The sequence below is a fragment of the Diplodia corticola genome (assembly GCF_001883845.1).
Source record: "Diplodia corticola strain CBS 112549 chromosome Unknown scaffold35, whole genome shotgun sequence".
NCBI lineage: Eukaryota > Fungi > Ascomycota > Dothideomycetes > Botryosphaeriales > Botryosphaeriaceae > Diplodia > Diplodia corticola.
The window spans coordinates 266,420-286,458 of NW_017971514.1; the positions used below are offsets into that span (position 1 = coordinate 266,420).

The 20,039-nt window shown below is 58.0% G+C and overlaps 6 protein-coding genes across 6 annotated transcripts; 4 read left to right on the forward strand and 2 right to left on the reverse strand.

Moving 5' to 3' along the window:
- Nucleotides 1–198: 198 nt before the first annotated feature.
- BKCO1_3500094 (metallo-dependent phosphatase) lies at nucleotides 199–5,295 on the reverse strand (the record flags this gene model as incomplete). Its single annotated transcript, XM_020274845.1, has 3 exons — nucleotides 199–2,250; nucleotides 2,301–2,546; nucleotides 2,596–5,295. The coding sequence occupies 3 exons, from the start codon at nucleotides 5,293–5,295 to the stop codon at nucleotides 199–201; spliced, it is 4,998 nt and encodes a 1,665-aa protein (XP_020129107.1).
- A 999-nt stretch (nucleotides 5,296–6,294) lies between these two features.
- BKCO1_3500095 (pheromone processing endoprotease kex2) lies at nucleotides 6,295–8,847 on the forward strand (the record flags this gene model as incomplete). The annotated part of the gene is made up of 1 exon (XM_020274846.1): nucleotides 6,295–8,847. One exon carries the CDS (start codon nucleotides 6,295–6,297, stop codon nucleotides 8,845–8,847), a length of 2,553 nt encoding a protein of 850 aa, XP_020129108.1.
- Nucleotides 8,848–10,617: 1,770 nt separating this feature from the next.
- Nucleotides 10,618–11,235, forward strand: BKCO1_3500096 (ethyl tert-butyl ether degradation protein; the record flags this gene model as incomplete). The annotated part of the gene is made up of 1 exon (XM_020274847.1): nucleotides 10,618–11,235. One exon carries the CDS (start codon nucleotides 10,618–10,620, stop codon nucleotides 11,233–11,235), a length of 618 nt encoding a protein of 205 aa, XP_020129109.1.
- A 1,093-nt stretch (nucleotides 11,236–12,328) lies between these two features.
- Nucleotides 12,329–14,144, forward strand: BKCO1_3500097 (aromatic amino acid aminotransferase; the record flags this gene model as incomplete). Its single annotated transcript, XM_020274848.1, has 3 exons — nucleotides 12,329–12,539; nucleotides 12,659–13,800; nucleotides 13,890–14,144. 3 exons carry the CDS (start codon nucleotides 12,329–12,331, stop codon nucleotides 14,142–14,144), a joined length of 1,608 nt encoding a protein of 535 aa, XP_020129110.1.
- A 390-nt stretch (nucleotides 14,145–14,534) lies between these two features.
- BKCO1_3500098 (dad family protein) lies at nucleotides 14,535–15,223 on the reverse strand (the record flags this gene model as incomplete). The annotated part of the gene is made up of 3 exons (XM_020274849.1): nucleotides 14,535–14,601; nucleotides 14,705–14,826; nucleotides 14,906–15,223. 3 exons carry the CDS (start codon nucleotides 15,221–15,223, stop codon nucleotides 14,535–14,537), a joined length of 507 nt encoding a protein of 168 aa, XP_020129101.1.
- Nucleotides 15,224–15,346: 123 nt separating this feature from the next.
- BKCO1_3500099 (uncharacterized protein) lies at nucleotides 15,347–16,157 on the forward strand (the record flags this gene model as incomplete). Its single annotated transcript, XM_020274850.1, has 3 exons — nucleotides 15,347–15,685; nucleotides 15,751–15,867; nucleotides 15,960–16,157. The coding sequence occupies 3 exons, from the start codon at nucleotides 15,347–15,349 to the stop codon at nucleotides 16,155–16,157; spliced, it is 654 nt and encodes a 217-aa protein (XP_020129102.1).
- Between the last annotated feature and the right edge of the window lie 3,882 nt (nucleotides 16,158–20,039).

A 20,039-nucleotide genomic window follows, 5' to 3' on the forward strand; every position in this document is an offset into this window, starting at 1 on the left:
CAGCACACTCGTCACAAGAGGGAAAAATTAATAGAGAGAAAAAGGGGGGACTCAGAAGGAGAAGAAATATGAGAGAGAGGGGGGAATCCAGGCAACAAGAATGAGAAGGAAACGAATAAAGAAAGAAAAAGTCAAACAAGAACGAAAACCCCATCGCCATCGTCGTCATCACCACCGCCCATCGCTTAGCTAGCCCCTTTACCGCCAAACCATCCATTTCTTCTTCTTCTTCCCACCCACGTCCTTCCCACCCGGCCTCTTCTCGCCGTAGCTCCTGAAGCTCCCCAAGGAATCCTCATCGCTCAACTCCTCGTCATCATCGTCATAGTACCTGCTATCCCTCCTCCCGCTCTCACGCCTCACGCCACCGCCGTCGCGAGCGCCGCTCATCTCCCTCGGGATGGCAGTGGGCGGCGTCTGCGGCAAGTCGCGAGGCGCGTACCGGCGATCTCCCATGCCGGCCGCCGTGTCGACCGGAGGAAGAGGCGGCGGCGGACCGCCACGTGGCTGGGGTAGCGGCCGCCTGCTGCTCGGGACGGGCTCGTTGCCGTATTGGACTATTGGTGACGGCGGCTGCTGCTGCTGCTGCTGCTGCTGCGCGTGCTGCTGTTGATGGCGCATGGAGTTGGTGCGAGGAGGGCTGTCGTACATTACGGGCGCGATGGTGCGTGGCTGCACCGGGTAATTCCCTTGCGACTGCGTCGCCACGGGCGGTGGCACGTACTGACCGCTACCGCCCCGCGGCTGGTATTGGGCGCCGTCGCCACCGTAGTCGTGGCCATTCCCACCGCGGCCGGAGCGACGATCTTGAGGAGGAGGAGGAGGAGGACCGCCGCCGCTGCCGCGACGACCACCGTAGCCTCCAACTTGGCTGAGTTCTTCGATGGCCGCCTCCTCGCTCGCCGTCGGCGATGGGCTGCGGCTATCGTAGTACTCGTCTTCTTCAAAGTCCTTCTTCTTCTTCCTACGGATGCTGAAGAAGCTCTTGAGGCCGCCACTGCTTGGCCTTCTCTCACTCAGGACGTTCTCGTCGGGTGGCCCTTCGTAATAGAGGGCAGGCACGAGGAGACGATAAGGCGTGGTGATGCCTGCGGGATCTTTTTGGCTGACCTCGAGATTCAAGACGACGTCGAGGCCATTTTCGAGGTTGATGGCGTTCAGGTCTGGATTGTCCGGATCGTCCTCGGCAAAAGCCCCGCCCTTACGAGCGGCCTTGATGCTTAGGCCCGTGGGGCGGCGGTGGAAGAGATTCGGCCGAGGAGCGTCGGTCATGGATGCCTGGCGCTGATCATACGACTCGGTAGACCGGTTCGCCATGCCCATGGTTGCGGCACGTTGCGGAGTGTGGTATCCACTTGGAGTTTGAGAGTCTGAGCTCTGACGCCGATGTCCGAAATCTTCAGCGCTAGACCCACGGCGTCCGCCGTGGGAATCGCGGTTGAAGAAGGCTACGGGCGGGCCCTTTTCACGCTTTGAGAGTCGTCTGACGAGATTACCGGGCCTGAAGTCACTTCGAGTAAGTGACAGTGAACGGGTCAGCTTAGGAGGCTGCATGACCGGGGATGGTGTCCTTGTTGGAGGCGTGGGCGGAGGCGTGGAGCCAGGTTGATATTCACGAATGGAGCACCAGTTCCGACGAGGAAGTAGATGATGGTTGTTACGTGGCTTGCCATCCACATCATGAGGGAACATGGGAATCATGTCCTCATCCGTATCTGCATCGAGATGATGGACCTTGTTGCGCTTGTTGAGAATGTCGCCCATGAGCTCCGGCGGAGGCGTATTGACAATGGCCGAGGAAATGACGTTCGGCATATAGCGGTGATCCCGGTCCTTTGGAATGCCCAGTTTCTTGTTGCTGTAGAACTGTCCGACCGCGGCAAGATGGACATCTCCACCAAGAATGGTGATCCGGACAGACTTATCGGCTGCAAGCTCCTGAAGCTCTTGAATGAACCAGTTGCGCTCTGCCTTGTGGTGCTTGGCTGTCCAATGGTCGTCCAGGTCATCCAGGATTTCAACGCCGCCGTCGAACTTGTTGACGAAACCCCCAAGCATGCCGGTCCTACCGAGGGCTTTGACGGGATCCATAATACGCGAGGTGAGAACATTCTCCAAGAAGTTCAATCTAGGGTAAGCAATCGGCACTCCGAGTAGTACTATCAAATGCTTCGTATCGCCCTCGATGATCTCCTTGCGGCATCTGTCAAAGACACGGTAGTACGTTTCCGCGCTGAGGATCTCGTCCCTCTGAACTTCGTTAGCGGGAGATTTCAACAGATTCGGCGAAATACACTCACCATCCGCTCTGTTCGGCAGTCCAGTCCGACAAAAGCTACATTCTTTCCGAGGAACATGAACACACTACGACTGAGTTGGTCGATGTAGGGGCCAGGTGCTGCCCCCAGGAGCCACGAAGGTTCGTCGATCTCGGTCTCATCAGGCAAGCTCTGGTGCTGGAAGAGCATGTAGTATTTGAACGCCACGGCGCCCAAGCCGCAGAACACGGCATTCCTCATGAAGTGGTGAGGATACGAGCCAAAGCCCTACAGAGTATTAGCGGTACGAAGTGAATGTGAGCCTCGATCGTCTTACATCAATGATGTCGTGGTCATCCCACATGTTGATCATTGGAATCTGAGAGTTTGCCATTCCAAAGAAGCCTTGAGAGAACCACATCGCATATCGGTTGAGGTAGAACTCCTCGAGCTCGTTCTGCATCTCATCGCTGAACTCGGCCGAATGCTTGTGCACTGCGTTCTTTGTGCCCAGCCAATCCCGGAAGTAGTTGGTCTGCCTCGTAGCAGCATCGTTGTAGATTTGATCTCCACCGCCGATCATGACGTGGAAAGGGCGGGTTTGGTGATTGTTCAGGACGTCTCGCCAGAGAGGGTCGGGGCCGCAGAACTCGTGCGGATTCACGCTCAAGCTGAATCCGTTGCAGCTGTGGAACATGATGTTCATGGTCTCCCCTCTCGCCGGAACCCAGAACCCAATGGCTGGTCCCTTGTTGATTCGGTAGGCCACGCGGGCTTGCGTATTACCGAGTTCCACCTCCAGATTGAAGCGCCAAAACGTTACGCCCCGTTCAGCGTACAGCCGGACACCTTTGACCTCTCGGTACTTGCCACACTTCTCTCCGTCCTTTTTCCTGATGCGCGATGTGTGGTTACTCGCACTCTTGGATTCCTCATACAGCCCACTGTCATCCTCTCGTCTGGAAAGATCGGCTTCTTCCTGCAGATCCTCCACAGGTTTGACGTATAAAGTCTTCCCTGTACGAGACATCTTGATCTCACCCGCGAGGGGATCCACATATTCCGACGCGAGCTTCTGGCCGGTCGATTCATCAAGCTGCGCCGGTGGAGGTGGCAGAAGGTCCTTGGGCTGGAGAAACAGTCTCAACGCCGGGCGTCTTTCATATGACGAATGCTGGTCGATGGTCACAATCATGACACTGCCCCGCCATGTCCACTTATCGCTGCGACCCATGCGAGTTTCACGTGTCATTCCACAATACCGGAGTAAGGGACCGCACTTGATGTACAATGGAGGAGTGAAGTGAGTTTGACCGGGAGGTTCCTCATACACACCATCGGCTTGTGCCATACCGGGTCCGCTACTTCTGCGGTGCTGAGCGTTGCGCTTTTCCCACCACGGCATTTTGGAGTCGCCGTCTTTCTCTGCGCCGTCGATGTTCAGATCCTCGGCTGCCAAGGTTGCAGCTTCGGCGGTCTTCCACTCCTCCAGCGGCTGGGATGACGCATAGCGGCGTTCCTCATGATGATGGCGATGAAACATGTCCGAAAAATGATGGTTGTGACTCTGCTCAGGCGCAGACGGAAGGTGAGAATCCTCTCTCTCGAATGCAAGCTGGTCATGTGCACGTTGCGCATTCACAGTCTGTGGGGGTACCTGGTACTTTGGTCCTGGACCGGGATTGCGGACCGCCTCTGCTGGCAAGGGATCCTGAGGCTGAGAGCGCGCAGCAGCCCGACTTCCTTGTGCATGTCCAGTCCGATCACTTTGAAGTTGTCTGTGTGAGTCTGGCATGGCGGCTGCATCTCGGTTGCCCTGCTGCTGATACACGTCCGGCTGAGCGCGCTTCTGGAGTTTCCTGCTGTTGCTCCGGCCAACAGCCGGTTGCTCTTGGCCTTGGTATCCACGATCGCCAGCGGCACCGACGCCAATGCCTGCTCCCGCGGCTGCTCCTATAGCGCCTGCAGACAGGGGAGCACCATTGCCCCGGGAGTAAGAGTTCTGCCGCGAATGCGTCGACTCTACCCTTGCAGAGCGGTCACGATAGCTGGTGGAGCGAGCAACATCCGGATCTACCTGAGAACTTCGCTTCATTTGAGTGTCGATTGGCCCCTCATATTGCGGGACACGAGCCCTGCGCTGTGAGCCCTGGTCCTGCCGCGGCACCTCCTGCCATGGTTCACTGAACTCGACCTTGGGTTTCTCGGCCTGACGGGGTTCCACAAGACCGCTGGTTGGCAAGGAGAAGTTGCGTTTCCCACTAGCCGTCCTCTGAGGGGCCGGAGCAGCCTGCGCTGGCCCAGACGCATGGCGAGGTTGAGCGACTGCTGCAGACGCCTTTTGTACGGAACCACGCTTGCCAGCCTTCCTCTCCTGAGCCGCGGCCTCGGCTTCCAGCATCCTGGCTCGGCGCTCTTCCTTACTTATATCGTCCAGAGCTCCCTCTAGCTTCTGCAGGGGAGAACGGTGTGATACAGAGCCGGATCTGCCCCGTTGTACACCGGCAGTGCCAGACGAGCTCCGTTCAGAGAAGTCGGTCGTGGGTGATATTGGAGTAGTCGCGGCCGGGGTCGTGGGAGACGGGTCGTATACCCTCGAGCTGGAGGATTGCTGTTGCACGCCCGGCGGTGCTGGTTGATTCCTCCGCACGGCAGCAGGGGCGGGCTCGTAGCGCTTATGACTTCGTGACCGTGCGGGAGCAGCGTAACTTCCGGTGTACTGCTCCTTGTAGGCCACAGGAGGGCCACGGGGCGCATCTTGAGCGGGCAACGGCTGGCCGTTTCTTACTGGCTGGTTGGAATGGCTCCTCCTGCGACGCTGCGAGTTGGACCCGTTCTGCGGCTGGGGAGGGTAGTCTCTTGCATATTCAATCTCTTCCGGATACGGCTCGGGCGGGTTTGTGGCAAGAGCGTATCCGGGCTGGGGCTGGGGCTGGGGCTGGGGCTGCTTCGCATGACGGCGGTAGGAAGAGGCCTGGTGAGGATCGTAGCCTGCGGGCGGATAGGAACCGCTGTTGCGCCTGGGCCGGGGATCCATTCTCTGCAGCATATATCAGTCGACCGTCGCACAAGTTCGCGACCAGGCTCACGCACAAACGCGCGACTGCCGGCGCACACGGCCGCTTCGGCGCGGGCAAGCGTGCGGCGGATTCAAGACCAAGAGGCGGCGGACGCAGGGAAAGCAGGTGAGCTGGGCGGGCTATCGGGAAGACATGGGCTCGTCGCGTGCGGAGCTGGAGAGTCAATGGGCGGCGTTCACGGCGGGCGACAGGTGCAGACACAGGGCCAATGGGCGGGTTGGGCGGCAACGCGACTGAGGCAGCGTGGGCGCAAGAGAGCAGCGCAGCAGGAGGATATGAACGCGAGTGCGGTAGCGCCAGCGCAGCCGATGTTGAGCAGGGAAACGCACAATGATGTGGCTGCTCCCAGCCACTCGCGCGGATTAGGGCGTAGTGCTGCTGACCGACGGCTGCCCACCACAGCGGCCACCAGCCCACCACCCCAGGTTGGCAGGCTCCCACCTCCCGCTCGGGAAAGCGCGAGATGCGCGGCAGGCAGTCCCAGCTGTGCTAGCCACGCGGATCCCGCGCGCTGGGCGCTGCTGCTGGTCCGTGCGGCGCTGCTGCTGCCCTGGGTCGCCTGGAGCGCTTGACTGCCTAACGCGGTAAGGTCCGGCCGCCGGGGCGCAAGCGGCTTTGATCTCCCGCGAGTCTGACCTTCTCCCTGGCCTCGTAATGCGCCGCCGCTCCAGGCCTCCGCAACCACCTGTCGTCTCGCACCAGCCCGTCCGCCCCAGACCGACACATGTCCTGACTGCGCGCCCGCTGCCCCAATTCACAGCCAGTCTGCGGCTCCATCCCACCCCGGAGCACCGCCTCCGATTCCACCTCCGCCCGCCCTCTTAGGACACCTTGTTTGTACGCCTCGACAACCCGACCCTGCCCAGTGCCACGCCCCCGCTGACGAGTCCTGCACCCCCAGAATCGCATTTGTACGCTGTATGCAATAGCCGTAATACTCAGCCTGCTTGCCCGCCATGCGCCGTTCCCTTCTCTGTTCGCTGCTGGCCGCCGCCTCTGCGCTCGCCGCCTGGGACCTCCCTCCGCGCAACTACGAGACCCACGACTATTACGCGTTACAAATAGACGGCTCCTCTTCCCCGTCCGAAGTGGCCGCGCGACTCGGACTCGAATATGAAGGCCAGCTAGGTGAGCTGGACGGCCACCACCTGTTCAGCGCTCCCAAGCACGACGACGACATCGTTGCCGACGCGGTCAAGGAATCGAAGCGTCGTAGACGGAAGAGAGACAGCCCATACGAATACACGCCCCTGGACGGCGTCCGCTTCCACCAGAAACAGGTTGCGAGGAAACGCCTGGTGAAGAGGGGGCCTGTTTCGCAGGATGCCATGGCGAGAGCAAGGCTGGCCCGGCGTGATGAGGGGGATAGTCCGGAGGATTCCGTTGCTGTCGCTGCTCGGAAGACTGTCATTGACACTCTAGAAATCAAAGACCCAATCTTCACCGATCAGTGGCATTTGTTCAATACTTTGGAAGTCGGGAACGACCTCAATGTCTCTGGACTCTGGCAGGATGGTATCACAGGCAAAGGCTCAACCGTATGCATTGTTGACGACGGCCTCGACATGGACAGTGAGGATCTCAAGGACAACTACTTCCGCGATGGCTCATATGACTACAACGACCACGTCAAAGATCCCAAGCCGAGACTCTCGGACGACAGACACGGCACCAGATGCGCCGGCGAGGTTGCGGCTGCTAAGAACAACGTGTGCGGTGTTGGCGTCGCCTGGAACTCGAGGATCTCTGGAGTGCGCATCCTCTCTGGAGGCATTACCGACGCTGACGAGGCACTCGCCATGAACTACGCCTACCAGGACAACGACATCTACTCGTGCTCCTGGGGACCCCCTGACGATGGAAAGTCTATGGATGCGCCGGGCATCTTGATTCGAAGAGCAATGGTCAAGGGTGTTCAGAAGGGCCGAAACGGCAAAGGTTCCATCTATGTTTTCGCTGCCGGGAACGGTGCCGCCAGCGATGACAACTGCAACTTCGACGGCTACACGAACAGCATTTACAGCGTGACGGTTGGCGCCATCGATAAGCTGAACGGGCATCCTTATTACTCGGAGAGGTGCTCTGCGCAGCTCGTGGTAACGTACAGCAGCGGCATGAGCGATTCCATCCATACTACCGACGTGGGCACGGACAAATGCAGCACGACCCACGGAGGAACCTCCGCTGCTGGGCCCCTTGTTGCTGGTATCTACGCGCTTGCACTCGAGGCTCGACCCGCCTTGACCTGGCGCGACATCCAGTGGATTACTGTCAACACGGCCGTCAAGTTTGAGTCGCAAAGCGATTGGCAGGAAACGCCCTATGGCAAGCAATACAGCCACCAGTTTGGCTTTGGCAAGGTCGATGCGTACGCTCTCGTTGAGGCAGCCAAGAAGTGGGAACTGGTCAAACCGCAGGCATGGTATTTCTCTCCGTGGATGCATGTGAAGCACGCAATCCCCCAAGGCGAGAAGGGGCTTGCCAGCACTTTCGAGGTTACCGAGGGCATGCTGAAGAAGGCAAATCTGGAGAGGCTCGAGCACATCACCGTCACCATGAACGTCGATCACACGAGGCGCGGCGATCTTAGTGTCGAACTCCGTAGCCCAACCGGCATCGTCAGCCATCTGTCGACTGCTCGCCGTCATGACAGCCATGCGGGAGGCTACGACGACTGGACCTTCATGTCCGTTGCGCACTGGGGCGAGAATGGCATCGGTAACTGGACTGTCATCGTCAAGGATACCAACGTGAACGATCACAGCGGTTCCTTCACGGACTGGAAGCTCCGCCTTTGGGGCGAGTGCATCGACGCCAACAAGCAGACGCTCCTGCCCATGCCCGAGGAGAGCGACGACGACGACCACGACATCATCATCGCGGACCCGCACACGACCGAGATCACAGTCCCCTCGACGGCAGCTCCCACGGCCACCCCCAGCGATCTCCCCGACCGCCCGACCAAGCCCAAGCCCACGGGCACCGACGCCGAAGTCACCCCCTCCAAGCCCGCCGCGACGGGCGCCTCTCCCTCGGTCACGGCACCGGCCGACAGCAGCAACGGCACGGCCACGCCCGGCGACAACTTCCTGCCCTCGCCCTTCCCCAGCTTCGGCGTCAGCAAGCGCACGCAGATCTGGATCTACGGCTCCCTCGGCCTCATCGCCGTCTTCTGCTGCAGCCTCAGCGCCTACCTCTGGTGGGCGCGCCGCAAGCGCCTCCGGGCCAACCCGCGCAGCGAGTACGAGTTCGAGCTCGTCGACGGCGCCGAGGACGACGGCGCCGCCGACGCGCTCAACGGCGGTGCCGGCGGCGGCCGCAAGGGCAAGAGGCGCGCGGGCGAGCTGTACGACGCGTTTGCGGGCGAGAGCGACGACGATTTGTTCAGCGACAGCGACGACGGGTATAGAGATCATCCCGAGGGTGATGACGAGGAGGAGGAGGAATTCGATGAGAAGACGGGACTCACGTCTGGTGGGAGTGGAGGCAGCTCGCATGACGGACGGTAGAAAAAGCGTTGTGTTCATGTAAGTCATTTGAGAGAGACCGTATGTGTGTGTTCGCTCATGGGATTTTGAGGGGCTCAAATCTTTTGCGCGGAACAGAGAGCCCTCTCGAATGATTTAATTGTTTTTTCTTCGGGGTTTATGATGTATGTATGGACTTTAGACCCTGTTCATGTGGATTGTTTGAGCCATTGACTGTATGCAAATTTTTTTTCCTTTCCTTTTCCCTTTCCTTTACAGCATTGTTGGGTGGCGCAATCGCCTTGTCTTTTCTTTCCTCTCCGTCTCTCTCGTCTCGCTGCTGTTTGAGGAAAGACACGAGGTGACGGGAACATGCTTGTTTTTGCTTGTTTAGACGCATCTGGGATGGTGTGGCTCCGAAGTTAGGTTACGTGTACCATGGAAATGGGAGTCGAAGTCAGAGCCTCGATCTGGGACTGACTAACCGTGTTCTGAGTCTTGCTGCTAAGGCGTGATGGTCAAAAGTTTGCTTGCGGCCGCTCCTGTTTCTGAAGCCATGGTTGACGGGCTAGATAGTTTGGATGTACAGCTGCGACAGGAGTCATCCTCCTTCATGTTCCTGGCTAATCAGAAGTGACGCCGGTATCTTCCGCAGTCCATCTGCCTCTCGGCTCTTTCCAGAGCACATCAAAAGAATGCAAAAAAGGCTAACCCTGACAAGCAAAAAGGAGAAGCCAATCATGGCCGACGCGCCAGCATCGCCGAGCTCGGGCCGACGAGATATAACACATCTCCATTTTCCCGTTTGTCCCACCAGCCAGCAAGCACGACCCAACATCCTCACAAAACAAGGCACCAAACAAAAAAAAGAAGCTTCTTCGGACTCTTGTTACGCGACATCTGTGAGATTCGAACTCACGCTCCCGAAGGAACTGGCTATACAGCTAAGGGCTCGATTTGCCTTGGGAAATCAGAGGTTTGAAGCTCTGAGGTCTGCAGCACGCCAATAGCAGGCCAGCGCGTTAACCACTCCGCCAAAATGCCTTGTGTCAAGGTCCAGAGGAGGTCTAGCTGATTATGTAATGGCCGCCGACCCGGATGCATTATATCATGATGCCTGCAACGCGAGGCGGAATATCAGAAGCCTTCGGTACATCTATCAGCGTAATTCCATGACTTGGGTGCAACACTCACCAAAAGACGCCGTGCGGCAGCCGGGACGGGTCCGGTCACGTCACTGCCCAAAAACTGGGTGTGCATTTCGAATCTTTGCTCCCGCCAACACCCAAGTCCATCAGGGCCTACGGCATTCTCATCCCCACTGGAGTGGTGGTATGCATCGGACTTGAGTGCTCGCCAGCTCAACAAGACACCAACATACTGGTCAGAGCAACACAGCAAGAAGCCAAAACAAAGCATGGACCATTCTTTCCGTCCATTGGATCAGTGTACATCTGTTGGTTTAGCTTCTCGCTTCAGATAGTCTTCGTTGATTCCCTTCTGGAATGGAACACCTAGATTCGAAGACCACGATGTAGACAGTGTACGGAATGCAATGCACCAAGCACTGCGGAAACACAACTCCAGGAGCAGCTTCCGTAATTGCCATGGTACTTCGCAGCACTGAAAGCACTACACCCTGAACCACAGCGACCCTGTTCCCTGTTGCGCATCTATTGGCCCCGATGGGGGCCGAAAGAACCTTGCACAATGACATCACCCTTCCGGACCAATTTGACGCAGTTATATTCAGCTGAAGACACCTTACTGAACCTAGTTTGATTTCCACAATCCGCGCTCCCTCGTTCGAAAATGGTGACCACGACGAGTCTTCTCATCCCCCTGCTAGCCCTCCTCAGCAACTTGGACGCGACCATCGCCTCCCCACCATTGTCAGAGTACGCTCCCACGTGCCCCCAGATCTCAGCCGATCCCATCCCGGTCCAACAAATCCCGTCCCATTTCCCGCCCCGAGCCGTCATCGACGTCTCCGCCACGGAAACGATCAAGCGCACCCTCGCCACGTACGCGCTCGCGGTCGACGGGAAGGACTGGGCGGCCCTCGGCGCCGTCTTCGCCGCCGACGCGGTGGCCAACTACTCGGCGCCTCTCGGCGTCCTGACGGGCCTCTCGGCCATCCGATCCACGCTGTCCGCCAGCCTCGCGCAGTTCGCCGGGACGCAGCATAGCTTGGGGACGCAGATTGTCGACGTCTGCGCCTCTGGCGTGGCTGTTTCGCTGACCTACTACACTGCTACGCACTACTTGCAGGGCGCTGCTCGGAACTCGACGTCAATCGTGAATGGTGGCCAGGTGCTGTATGCTCATGGGCAGTATCAGGATACGTGGAGCAAGCAGCAGGACGGCAGTTGGAAGATTGTGATTAGGAACTTGGTGTACATGGTGAGTGGCCTCGAGAACGGCCAGTGATTAGCGCAGATGAGGTGTGCTGATACGTGAACAGGGTCCGTTGATATCCGATGTAACTTCTTGAAAGCTCCACACGCTGGTCTTGAATAGATAGGTTTCCAATCCAGCCCTACGACAAAGCACATGGATGCTCACGGGGGTCAGTAACTGCCTCCTCAAGGAGGATAGATCAGACAACGTGCAACCCTCCTGTTTTGGTGATTGAGACGAGTAATTGAGGGGCAAGCCCATAACGACGCTGGGACGGAGCAGGCCAGACCTGCGCCGAAGAGTCACTGCGGCAACGGGAAGATTGGATCAAGCCGAAATCCTAGCGCGGTTGTCATCTGCACGCCCTGCAGCGGATTCAACGTGGTGGTGGTCCGTCATCGGCAAGCTGCGTGTCGTGATTGCTAAGCCATTGGCGAATGAAAAGCGGCAGTAGCCGAGCGAGCGAGTTGCTTGTACGAAAGAAGAACTACGGCGGCGGCAGAGCTCCCGTCCAAGAGGAGACAGGACGTCGTGCGGATGCGGGGTAGCAGGGGATAGCTTCAGGTCTGCGGCTCTGCCGTGGCCCTGAGCAGCGGCGTTGGACCAAGCACGGCGTCGCAGAGGTGGCAGGTATGCCGTCAGCAGCCGGTGGGCGATAGGTGGTCGGCAGAGCCCCGCAGGACGAGGGGTGAGGAGGGGTGAGGGAGCGGCTGTGCGGCCTTCACCCCTGCGTGCCACAAGGGCGCGCGCCATGCCGCGATAGGAAAAGCCGGCGCCGGTGATCGGTCAAGAGCCCTGGCTATCCGCCGATAAGCGCATATCTCCTCCACCGCCCAAACCCACGCGCCCTGCGACAAGCTGGCAGATGCACAAGACGCGCAGTCAATTGACTTTCTCTTACCAAATCTTTACCAGTCTGCCAATACCCCTCTCCCGTTGACTGCTGCCACCACCCTCTCTCCCAGCATTCACACCACTTACATTCTTAAACCACAACGCATCCCAACGAGTAAAGAAAAAAAAAGAAGCTCCAGAAGCTGTGACTCCCACCCTCGAGCCAGCTCATTCCCCGACAGAGCAACTGCCACGAACAACCTCACCGCCAGCAGCTCCCTAAACCATCATGTCGCCCCCTCCGGCCGCCATCGACGAAGTCCCCTCCACCGCCCCGCCCAGCAACGGCGGCGTGACCGACGGCCCCATGAAGCTCGAGGACATCTACTCGCGCCGCAAGAAGACGGACAAGTCGCAATGGGGCATCGCCGCCCCCTCGAACAGCGAGAACTTCAAGGTCTACTCGCACAGCCACAAGCCCAAGGCCAAGAAGTGGGACAGTAAGTGTGGGAAATCCTGAAGAGAAAGAGAAGGACAAGGAGAAGAAGGGGGGAGGGACAGGAACAAGAACAAGAACAAGAACAAAAGGCTGACCCGAGGTCCTCCTTCGCCGCCGCAGGTAAATTCAGCACCGAGTCCCTCTCGCGCGTGCCCGCGCGGCTCAAGGGCGCCGCCGTCTACCTGGGGCGTCCCGGCATGATCTCGCTGGGCGGCGGCCTGCCCTCGTCCGAGTACTTCCCCTTCGACGAGCTCAGCTTCAAGACGCCCGGCGCGGGCCACTTCGACGACGCCGACAGCTCCGCGTGGGCCACGGTGACGTCGGGCAAGAACGACATGGCGGCCGGCAGGTCCAACTACGACATCGCCACCGCCTTCAACTACCACCAGGGCTCGGGCTCGGCCCAGCTGCTGCGCTGGGTCACCGAGCACACCGAGCTCGTCCACAACCCGCCCTACGCCGACTGGGCCGTGACGCAGACCGTCGGCAGCACCTCCGCGCTCGACATGACGCTGCGCATGCTGTCGCGGCCCGGCGACTACGTCGTGTCGGACGAGTACGCCTTCAGCAGCGCCATGGACACGGCCGCGCCGCTGGGCGTCCGCTTCGCCGGCGTCAAGATGGACGCCGAGGGCATGCTGGCCGACGACCTCGACGCCGTCATGACGCGCTGGGACCCGGCCGCCCGCGGCGGCGCCCGCAAGCCGCACATCCTCTACCTCGTGCCCACCGGGCACAACCCGACGGGCGCGACGCAGAGCGCCCAGCGCCGCCGCGACGTCTACCGGGTCGCGCAGAAGCACGACATGCTCATCCTCGAGGACGAGCCCTACTACTTCCTGCAGATGGACCAGTACGTCTCGGGCGGCGAGGCCGTCGAACCGCCCAAGTCGCACGAGGAGTTCCTGGCCGCCATCGTGCCGTCGCTGCTGAGCATGGACACGGACGGGCGCGTCATCCGCTTCGACTCCTTCTCCAAGGTGGTCGCGCCGGGCAGCCGCGTGGGCTGGATCACGGCCTCGGAGCAGATTGTCGAGCGCTACTCCAAGCACGCCGACGTGTCGACGCAGGGCCCCAGCGGCATGAGCCAGCTGCTGCTGTTCAAGCTGCTCGAGGAGCACTGGGGCCACCCGGGCTACGTCGACTGGCTGATCCACATCCGCAAGGAGTACACGCAGCGCCGCGACATCATCGTCGGCGCCTGCGAGAAGTACCTCCCGACCGAAATCGTCAGCTGGAACCCGCCCATGGCCGGCATGTTTGTAAGTTTGGCGTCCCCCCTGAGCCCTGAGCTCCCCCCCGGTGGAACGATAGAACGGTGATTGCTGACTACACGGGTGTTCTCTCGCAGCACTGGATGGAAGTCGACTGGCGCAAGCACCCGCACGCCTCGACCAAGAGCATCACGGAGCTCGAGGAGGAAATCTTCCTCGGCGCCGTCGACAAGGGCGCCCTCGTCATCCGCGGCAGCTGGTTCTACGCCGAGCCCGACGCCGCCCACGACAAGATGTTCTTCCGCGCCTCCTTCGCCGCCGCGCCGTCGGACAAGATCCAGGAGGCCATCCGCCGCTTCGGCGAGGCGCTCCGGGAGAGTTTCCAGCTGTAATCCAAAGCTGGAGACAATCAATCACTATCGGAGCTGTTGCCTGGAAAGGTGTAAGTCAAAGAGATTAGGTGCTCTTGATCCAATGCCGTGCTGCACACGATTATTTTGGGTTTTAGGAAGGAACCATGTCGCAACGATCTTGAAATGACTGGAAAGGTTTTGCGATGGCGTTGGCTTGTATTTGAAACTTTCTCTTTTAGGCATTTTCAACATTTGCATATAGACCAGCGATATATCCATGAACGATGAGGTTCGAAAATACAGAATTCTTTTTGTTCTGGGATGATGATAGTTTTTGTTTTATACATTCGAACAGAGTAGTAGTGCTTTTTTGAGTCTTCGTGGCTTCGGTGTTGTTGCGTGAAAATGAGCATTGAGCAGAGTGGATATCTAGTTGATGAAGTTGACGCAGAAGAAATGCAGGATGAAGCTTCCGAAGACGTAGTCTGCAAACGCGCTGTGTTGTGACCCGAGTTAGCTCGATGTTGTAAGGGAGCCTGACGCGTTTGTGCAGTCATTTTTCACACGCAATGGGACGTGGTTGATAGGATGTAACGTACCGCTCGTGAGAAATGCTTCCGAACTCCTTCTTGTTCTCCGGGTTGGTCTGCATGCGCAAGCTCGCGGTGAGGACGAACTGGCCGACGGTGGCGCTGAAGCCGGAAAGGAAGGCGTTGAAGGGCTGCAGGATAGTAGTGGAAAGTCAGCCTTCTCATTCCAATGCATCTGCCACCAACCACGGGCATCGCGGAAGAACACACAAAGTTACCGCCGACGACGCAGTAGAGGAACTGCAGGGCGCCGACGACGACGAGGAAGACCATAAAGGTGTCGAGGATCTTGGTGCGCTGGTCCGTCTTGTTGACGTAGTTCCTCCACACGCTGTTGACGATGGCCTGGGCGTCGTTGGAATTGACCTTGGACGACGAGCCAACGGAGCCGGTGGCGCTGGTCGCGGTGCTGGATTTGGTCGTGTGCGAGGCGGCGCTGGAGACGGAGGCAGTCGGGTCGGCGGCGGATGCGGGCGCGGCGGCGGGCGACGAGGTGCCGCCCTGCTGGGTGCGGTTGCGTGGAGGCATTGTGTTGGTTGTATGTGTGGGAGGACGATTGGGCCGAGGGAGGAGGGGGTGGGCGCGGTTGTGGTGCGAGTGAGTTGTGGTTGTCAGCTAAGCTTCCCCCGTCGGACGTGTTGTAGAGGCCAGATGGATGTTCAGTCCACCATGCACCTCGCGGGAGCTCGGGCCACCCACCACCCGTCCGCCCAAGGGACGCGCAATTGGAAGGGTGCGCTGCGCTGTGGTTGCTTACGTACGCGGGCAATTGCCCTTGGCCTTAACTCCGACTGCTCCGACGCAAAAGGGAAGGTGCTCACCCGTGCGTCATCGAGCTCTGAGGTTCTGGTGAAGCTTACACCTAGCTTGCTCGTCGAGACGCTTCTTTCCCCACCTTCTTCCTGTCTTCCTCCACAACCCCTGCATCCACTCGCTCTGCTCTCCGCACACCAGCCTCACGATCAATTGACCAACATTCACACCACAATGGTACTGTCGCGCAACCCTCGTCCCCGCGACTTCCACACACAGCACCAAACTAACCACCAACACAGGGCCTCGAGACCATCGCCTTCATCCTCGGCGCCCTGACCGCCGGCGGCGGCATCACCGGCTACGTCCGCACCCGTTCCGTCCCCTCCATCGCCGCAGGCGTCACCGTCGGTGCACTTGTAAGCAACCCCAAACTCTCTCTCCCTCTCTCCCTCATCGCCAAAAAAAAAAAAAAAACACCCAGCTTAAATGAATGCGTGGTTCGTTATAGTACGGCCTCGGCGGCTACCGGATTTCGCAACGCCAGCCCTACGGCGTCGAGCTGGCACTGCTGGCAAGCATCGTGCTGGCCGGCTCGTCTATCCCGCGCGCCATCAAGACGCAGAAGCCGCTGCCGATCGGACTGAGCGTGCTCGCGGCGTATGGGTTGCTGAACTTTGGCATGGCGTGGAAGAACAAGACTGCTTGAGAGATGAGATGGTGAAGGGGAGGGAAGAGAAAGCAGATGTGCTGCGAGGAAGGGAGGATGTGCTGAAGAGATGGGGAGGGGGAGATGACGATGCTGGAATTTGCGGCTGGGCGCCGAAGTGGAAGTGGGGAGATGGTGAAGTAATAAGAGGGTGCGGGGCGCAGAAGGCATGTCTGTATGAGGCCGGTGCCCGGAGCATATTTTGCCATGAACTAGGTGAGAAGGTGGCCTAGGCTGTCACGGTGGACGAACGAGGGAGATGTCATGGAAGTAATAGACTCTCGGCTATGACGAGGAAGGTCCTCATGTGACGTGCTGTGATTCCTGGGCAAATACGCCTTCTTTATAAGCAACAAATCCATTCGCCGAACTTATTGTTAACTCCCATGGAGAATACAATTTCAAAATAGCCTGGTGGACAAAATCAACTCCACTGTGCTCGCCAGGTGGAGACGAGGTTACTCACCTCCCACGTTCTCTTTAGTTCTACGGATGAATCGTCAAGTGAGGTGATTGGTGATTGCATTCTTCATCAAGTTACGTTGCTGACTCTCTGATTTTTAGTTTAATAATGGCAACCTTCTTCAAGACTTCAGCACAAATCCCGCCCACCGTAAGCAGCGAAGCTCTATTATTGTTCTCATTGTTGTAGTACCCTTTCCTGACAAAGTTTCAAGAGCAAGGCTGCCGATACCGTTGGTTACCCGATTAAGCACTACCGCCCGAATTATTCGGTAAGTAAGAAGAGCAATCTTGATTTTCTAATATCATCACTTGACGGTCAAATTCCACATTCCATTCCAATAGGTGTTACGCACGGTGCCCAACAGATCTTCTTGCCTTGTTTGATAAACCCCACGTGTCATGTGGCATCACGGCTCTTCCGACACCAAGTTTCACTGACCAACATTGCGGCTCATAACATTCTTATAAGCACCCACGGACTATGACACGAGGGTCAGGGGTGAGACTTCCTAATGAATGCTCCCCGGTGGAAAATGATTCTCAAAAACTTGGGTCTGTTTGTCTTGCATCCAGCATGTTGGACGGTGATGCTTGACGTAGGGAAAAGGTGTCAGATATGGAAGCTGGAGATCGCCATCATCAACTCGCCCTGCCGATTCGTAGTTTCTGAAGAAATAGACGATGATGTTCTTGGAAGAAATCAAACCATGCTTTGGAACTGCTTCTTCATCGAGAGAGAAGTTTACAGAGAGTCACAGCTCGAAAGAAGACACAAGATCACTCTCCCACACAGTGTCAAAATTTGAGATGCGGAAGCGTGTGGAGAGTAATCTGAACGTAGAAGCATGAAATGACCCGGTAGGGAGAGGCGCAACAGCAAGAACTGAATGACATCACGTATTGTTTGAAGTGGCCAGCGGCCCGGCATCACACAAGGCCGTCGCATCTTCGATCTGGGCCCATTCCTGCAATGCACCACCAGATTTTGAGCTGAGCTGGAACCCGCCCGCTCTAGATCTGGCGCCTCGGGCTCTATCAGCACTGTAGCGCCTGCAATCGAAGATCGTATCTCAGCTGCACCAGGCACAGCACAGCATCTTTCTTCCCCTCCTCCACGCAGCCACCAATCGTTAGCCCATGGAAGTTGCCACCTCGCGCGCGAGCCATGTCACTTCCAGAATCAGTGTCATCTAGGCCTCAGCCTTGCCACAAAACCACGCCACACTGTGGCCTTGGGCATGCCTCTTCCCAGGGCTCGCCTTTGTTCGTCGACAGCTGCTCAAGCTTCCAAGCCACTAGAATCGACATGCCGCGCTAGATCCATTGGCTTGGCGTGGCCACGCACCTCTAGAAGCGTTCCGGTCTTTCTCCTACAAGGGTGTCGAGGCCATGGGGGAGGTCGGCTAGGTCTCTATCGGTAAGCGTCGCGGTGCTCGTTGCCCCTCGCACGTACGATGCCGGCGGCGGAGGTGTTGGATCGAGGCAAGCGCCTTGCATATGAAAGGAACAAGCCGGGCTGGGCATGGCAGCTGAAAGGTTGCCACATTGTTACGCGTCTCCGAGACAAAGGCACGTGGGAGAGACGCAAGAGGATTTGGGGCGAGAAGCGCAATTGGCGCCCAAGTCCAGAGCGGACCATCGATGGCGAATTAAAGCGTTGTGGCGGACGGTGGCTTGCTGCTTGCTTGTCGTGACGGCGCCCCCGCCTGGTTCCGGGCCCTTCCCGCCTTTGCTGCTTCTTTTGGTGCCCACTCTGGCTTTGGGTTTTCGTTGCCCGAGGGGGGGCGGTCGGGGTTGCATCCGCTGGCCGTGGCAGGGGCGGAGGGCGGAGCGGACGCCACTGCAGCACATCTTCGCAGGCGCGGGACATAGGACCCCGAACCTCCGCCGTGGCGAGCTACCGCATCAAGCAAAGTGAAGGAGCTGAGCAATGTCTTGCGTGCTTGGTGGCTGGAAGCTTGACAGCAGACGGCAGCTTAGCAAAACAGGGGTGGAGATTGCGAACCGTTCCGTTGCAAACATAGACCGGCTTTTGCTATCGTTTCTCGCCTCTCCCTACAGTCCATCATCTCGAAGGATTATTGCGAATGCGTGCGTTGAGTGATTCTGCTCTCACAGTCGAGGAAAACAGCCGAAGTATGTCACCATCCGAAGCCAAGATGTCGACATCGGCGCCGCAAAGATATTTCTCCGTCCCCGATGGACAAAATCCTTCCACGTGTTGGTCTTGTTGCTTAGACCAGTGTTTGATGCTCGTTTTTCATGCCGGCGTTGTCGTGGAAGGCAATGCTCCGAACGACGGACATATGTTATCAGTGCCGTCTCACATAAAACCGACCGTACCTTCGGGACGGGAGCTCCACACACGAAGCTTCCCACGGACCCGGGGCTACGGGCGGAGGGTCACACTCCGTGTCGGCGGGACCCTGTCGATGACAAGGGATTGGCACAGTTGCATGAATCCCGTGTCAACGCGTGCGTTTTTTTTTTTTTCTCTCTTTGGGTGTAGATGTATCTCCGAGTACACTTATGGGTACTTCGCTCATGGCATCAAAAATGCGAGCTATTATTCTGTCGGTGATAGCTCGAGATCAATTCCTTTCTCCGTTACACCCTTGATGCTCCTCGTGCAATACAAGGTCCTCGTACCCAGATATTCTTAGCAAAGTATGCAGTCGAGCAAGTTATCAGTGAAGTCGCATCTGCATGAAAAGTGAGGAAGGAAAAATGCAAAATGCCTTCCTAATCCGTACGGCATCGACGTTAATGTGGATCGCCTTCTTAGCGCCGACGGGATTCGGCATCGATCCGGACCCTTCCGCTCCCGTTTTCGTCCTACACTGACGTCTGCTGCGAACCGGCGCTTTGGAGTATCAGTCTGCCCTGACTGATGCAACAGTGGTGATGATGAGCGAGATGATTCCCTCCCCACGACAACTATGACCACATATCTCGCTCTGCTTACCCACAAAGCGCGACACACCGCTCCCACACGAGCCATCCCGCGGCACTCTGCTTTGCGCCGCATCGTCCGCGTCCAGTCAGGCCCAGCGCCATTACATAAAGGTACCCGTCGGCGAGGGAGTTTCACTTACCATCGCATAACACGCGAAGGGTTACGTAGATATTTTAGGCTCCATCACAATCCGGAAGCGGGTCTTGTTCTCGGTCAGAAGGAAACACTTATCCGTAGCGGCCCAGTGAAACGGAGCCTAAAGCTAAAAAAAAAAAAAAACATTGCCAAGCTCGTAAGGCAAAAGCCGAGCAGTTGTCTCATCCGATGCTGATCGAATGTCAAAAAAGTGGACAATATCCTAGGTGTCTCGAGAATGCTGGAACAAAGCGTCCAGTGACGGCCGAAGGCCCATTTTGCGTTGTCGGTATCTGCGAGGTTCCGATGCCAGTGTGGCATGGGCA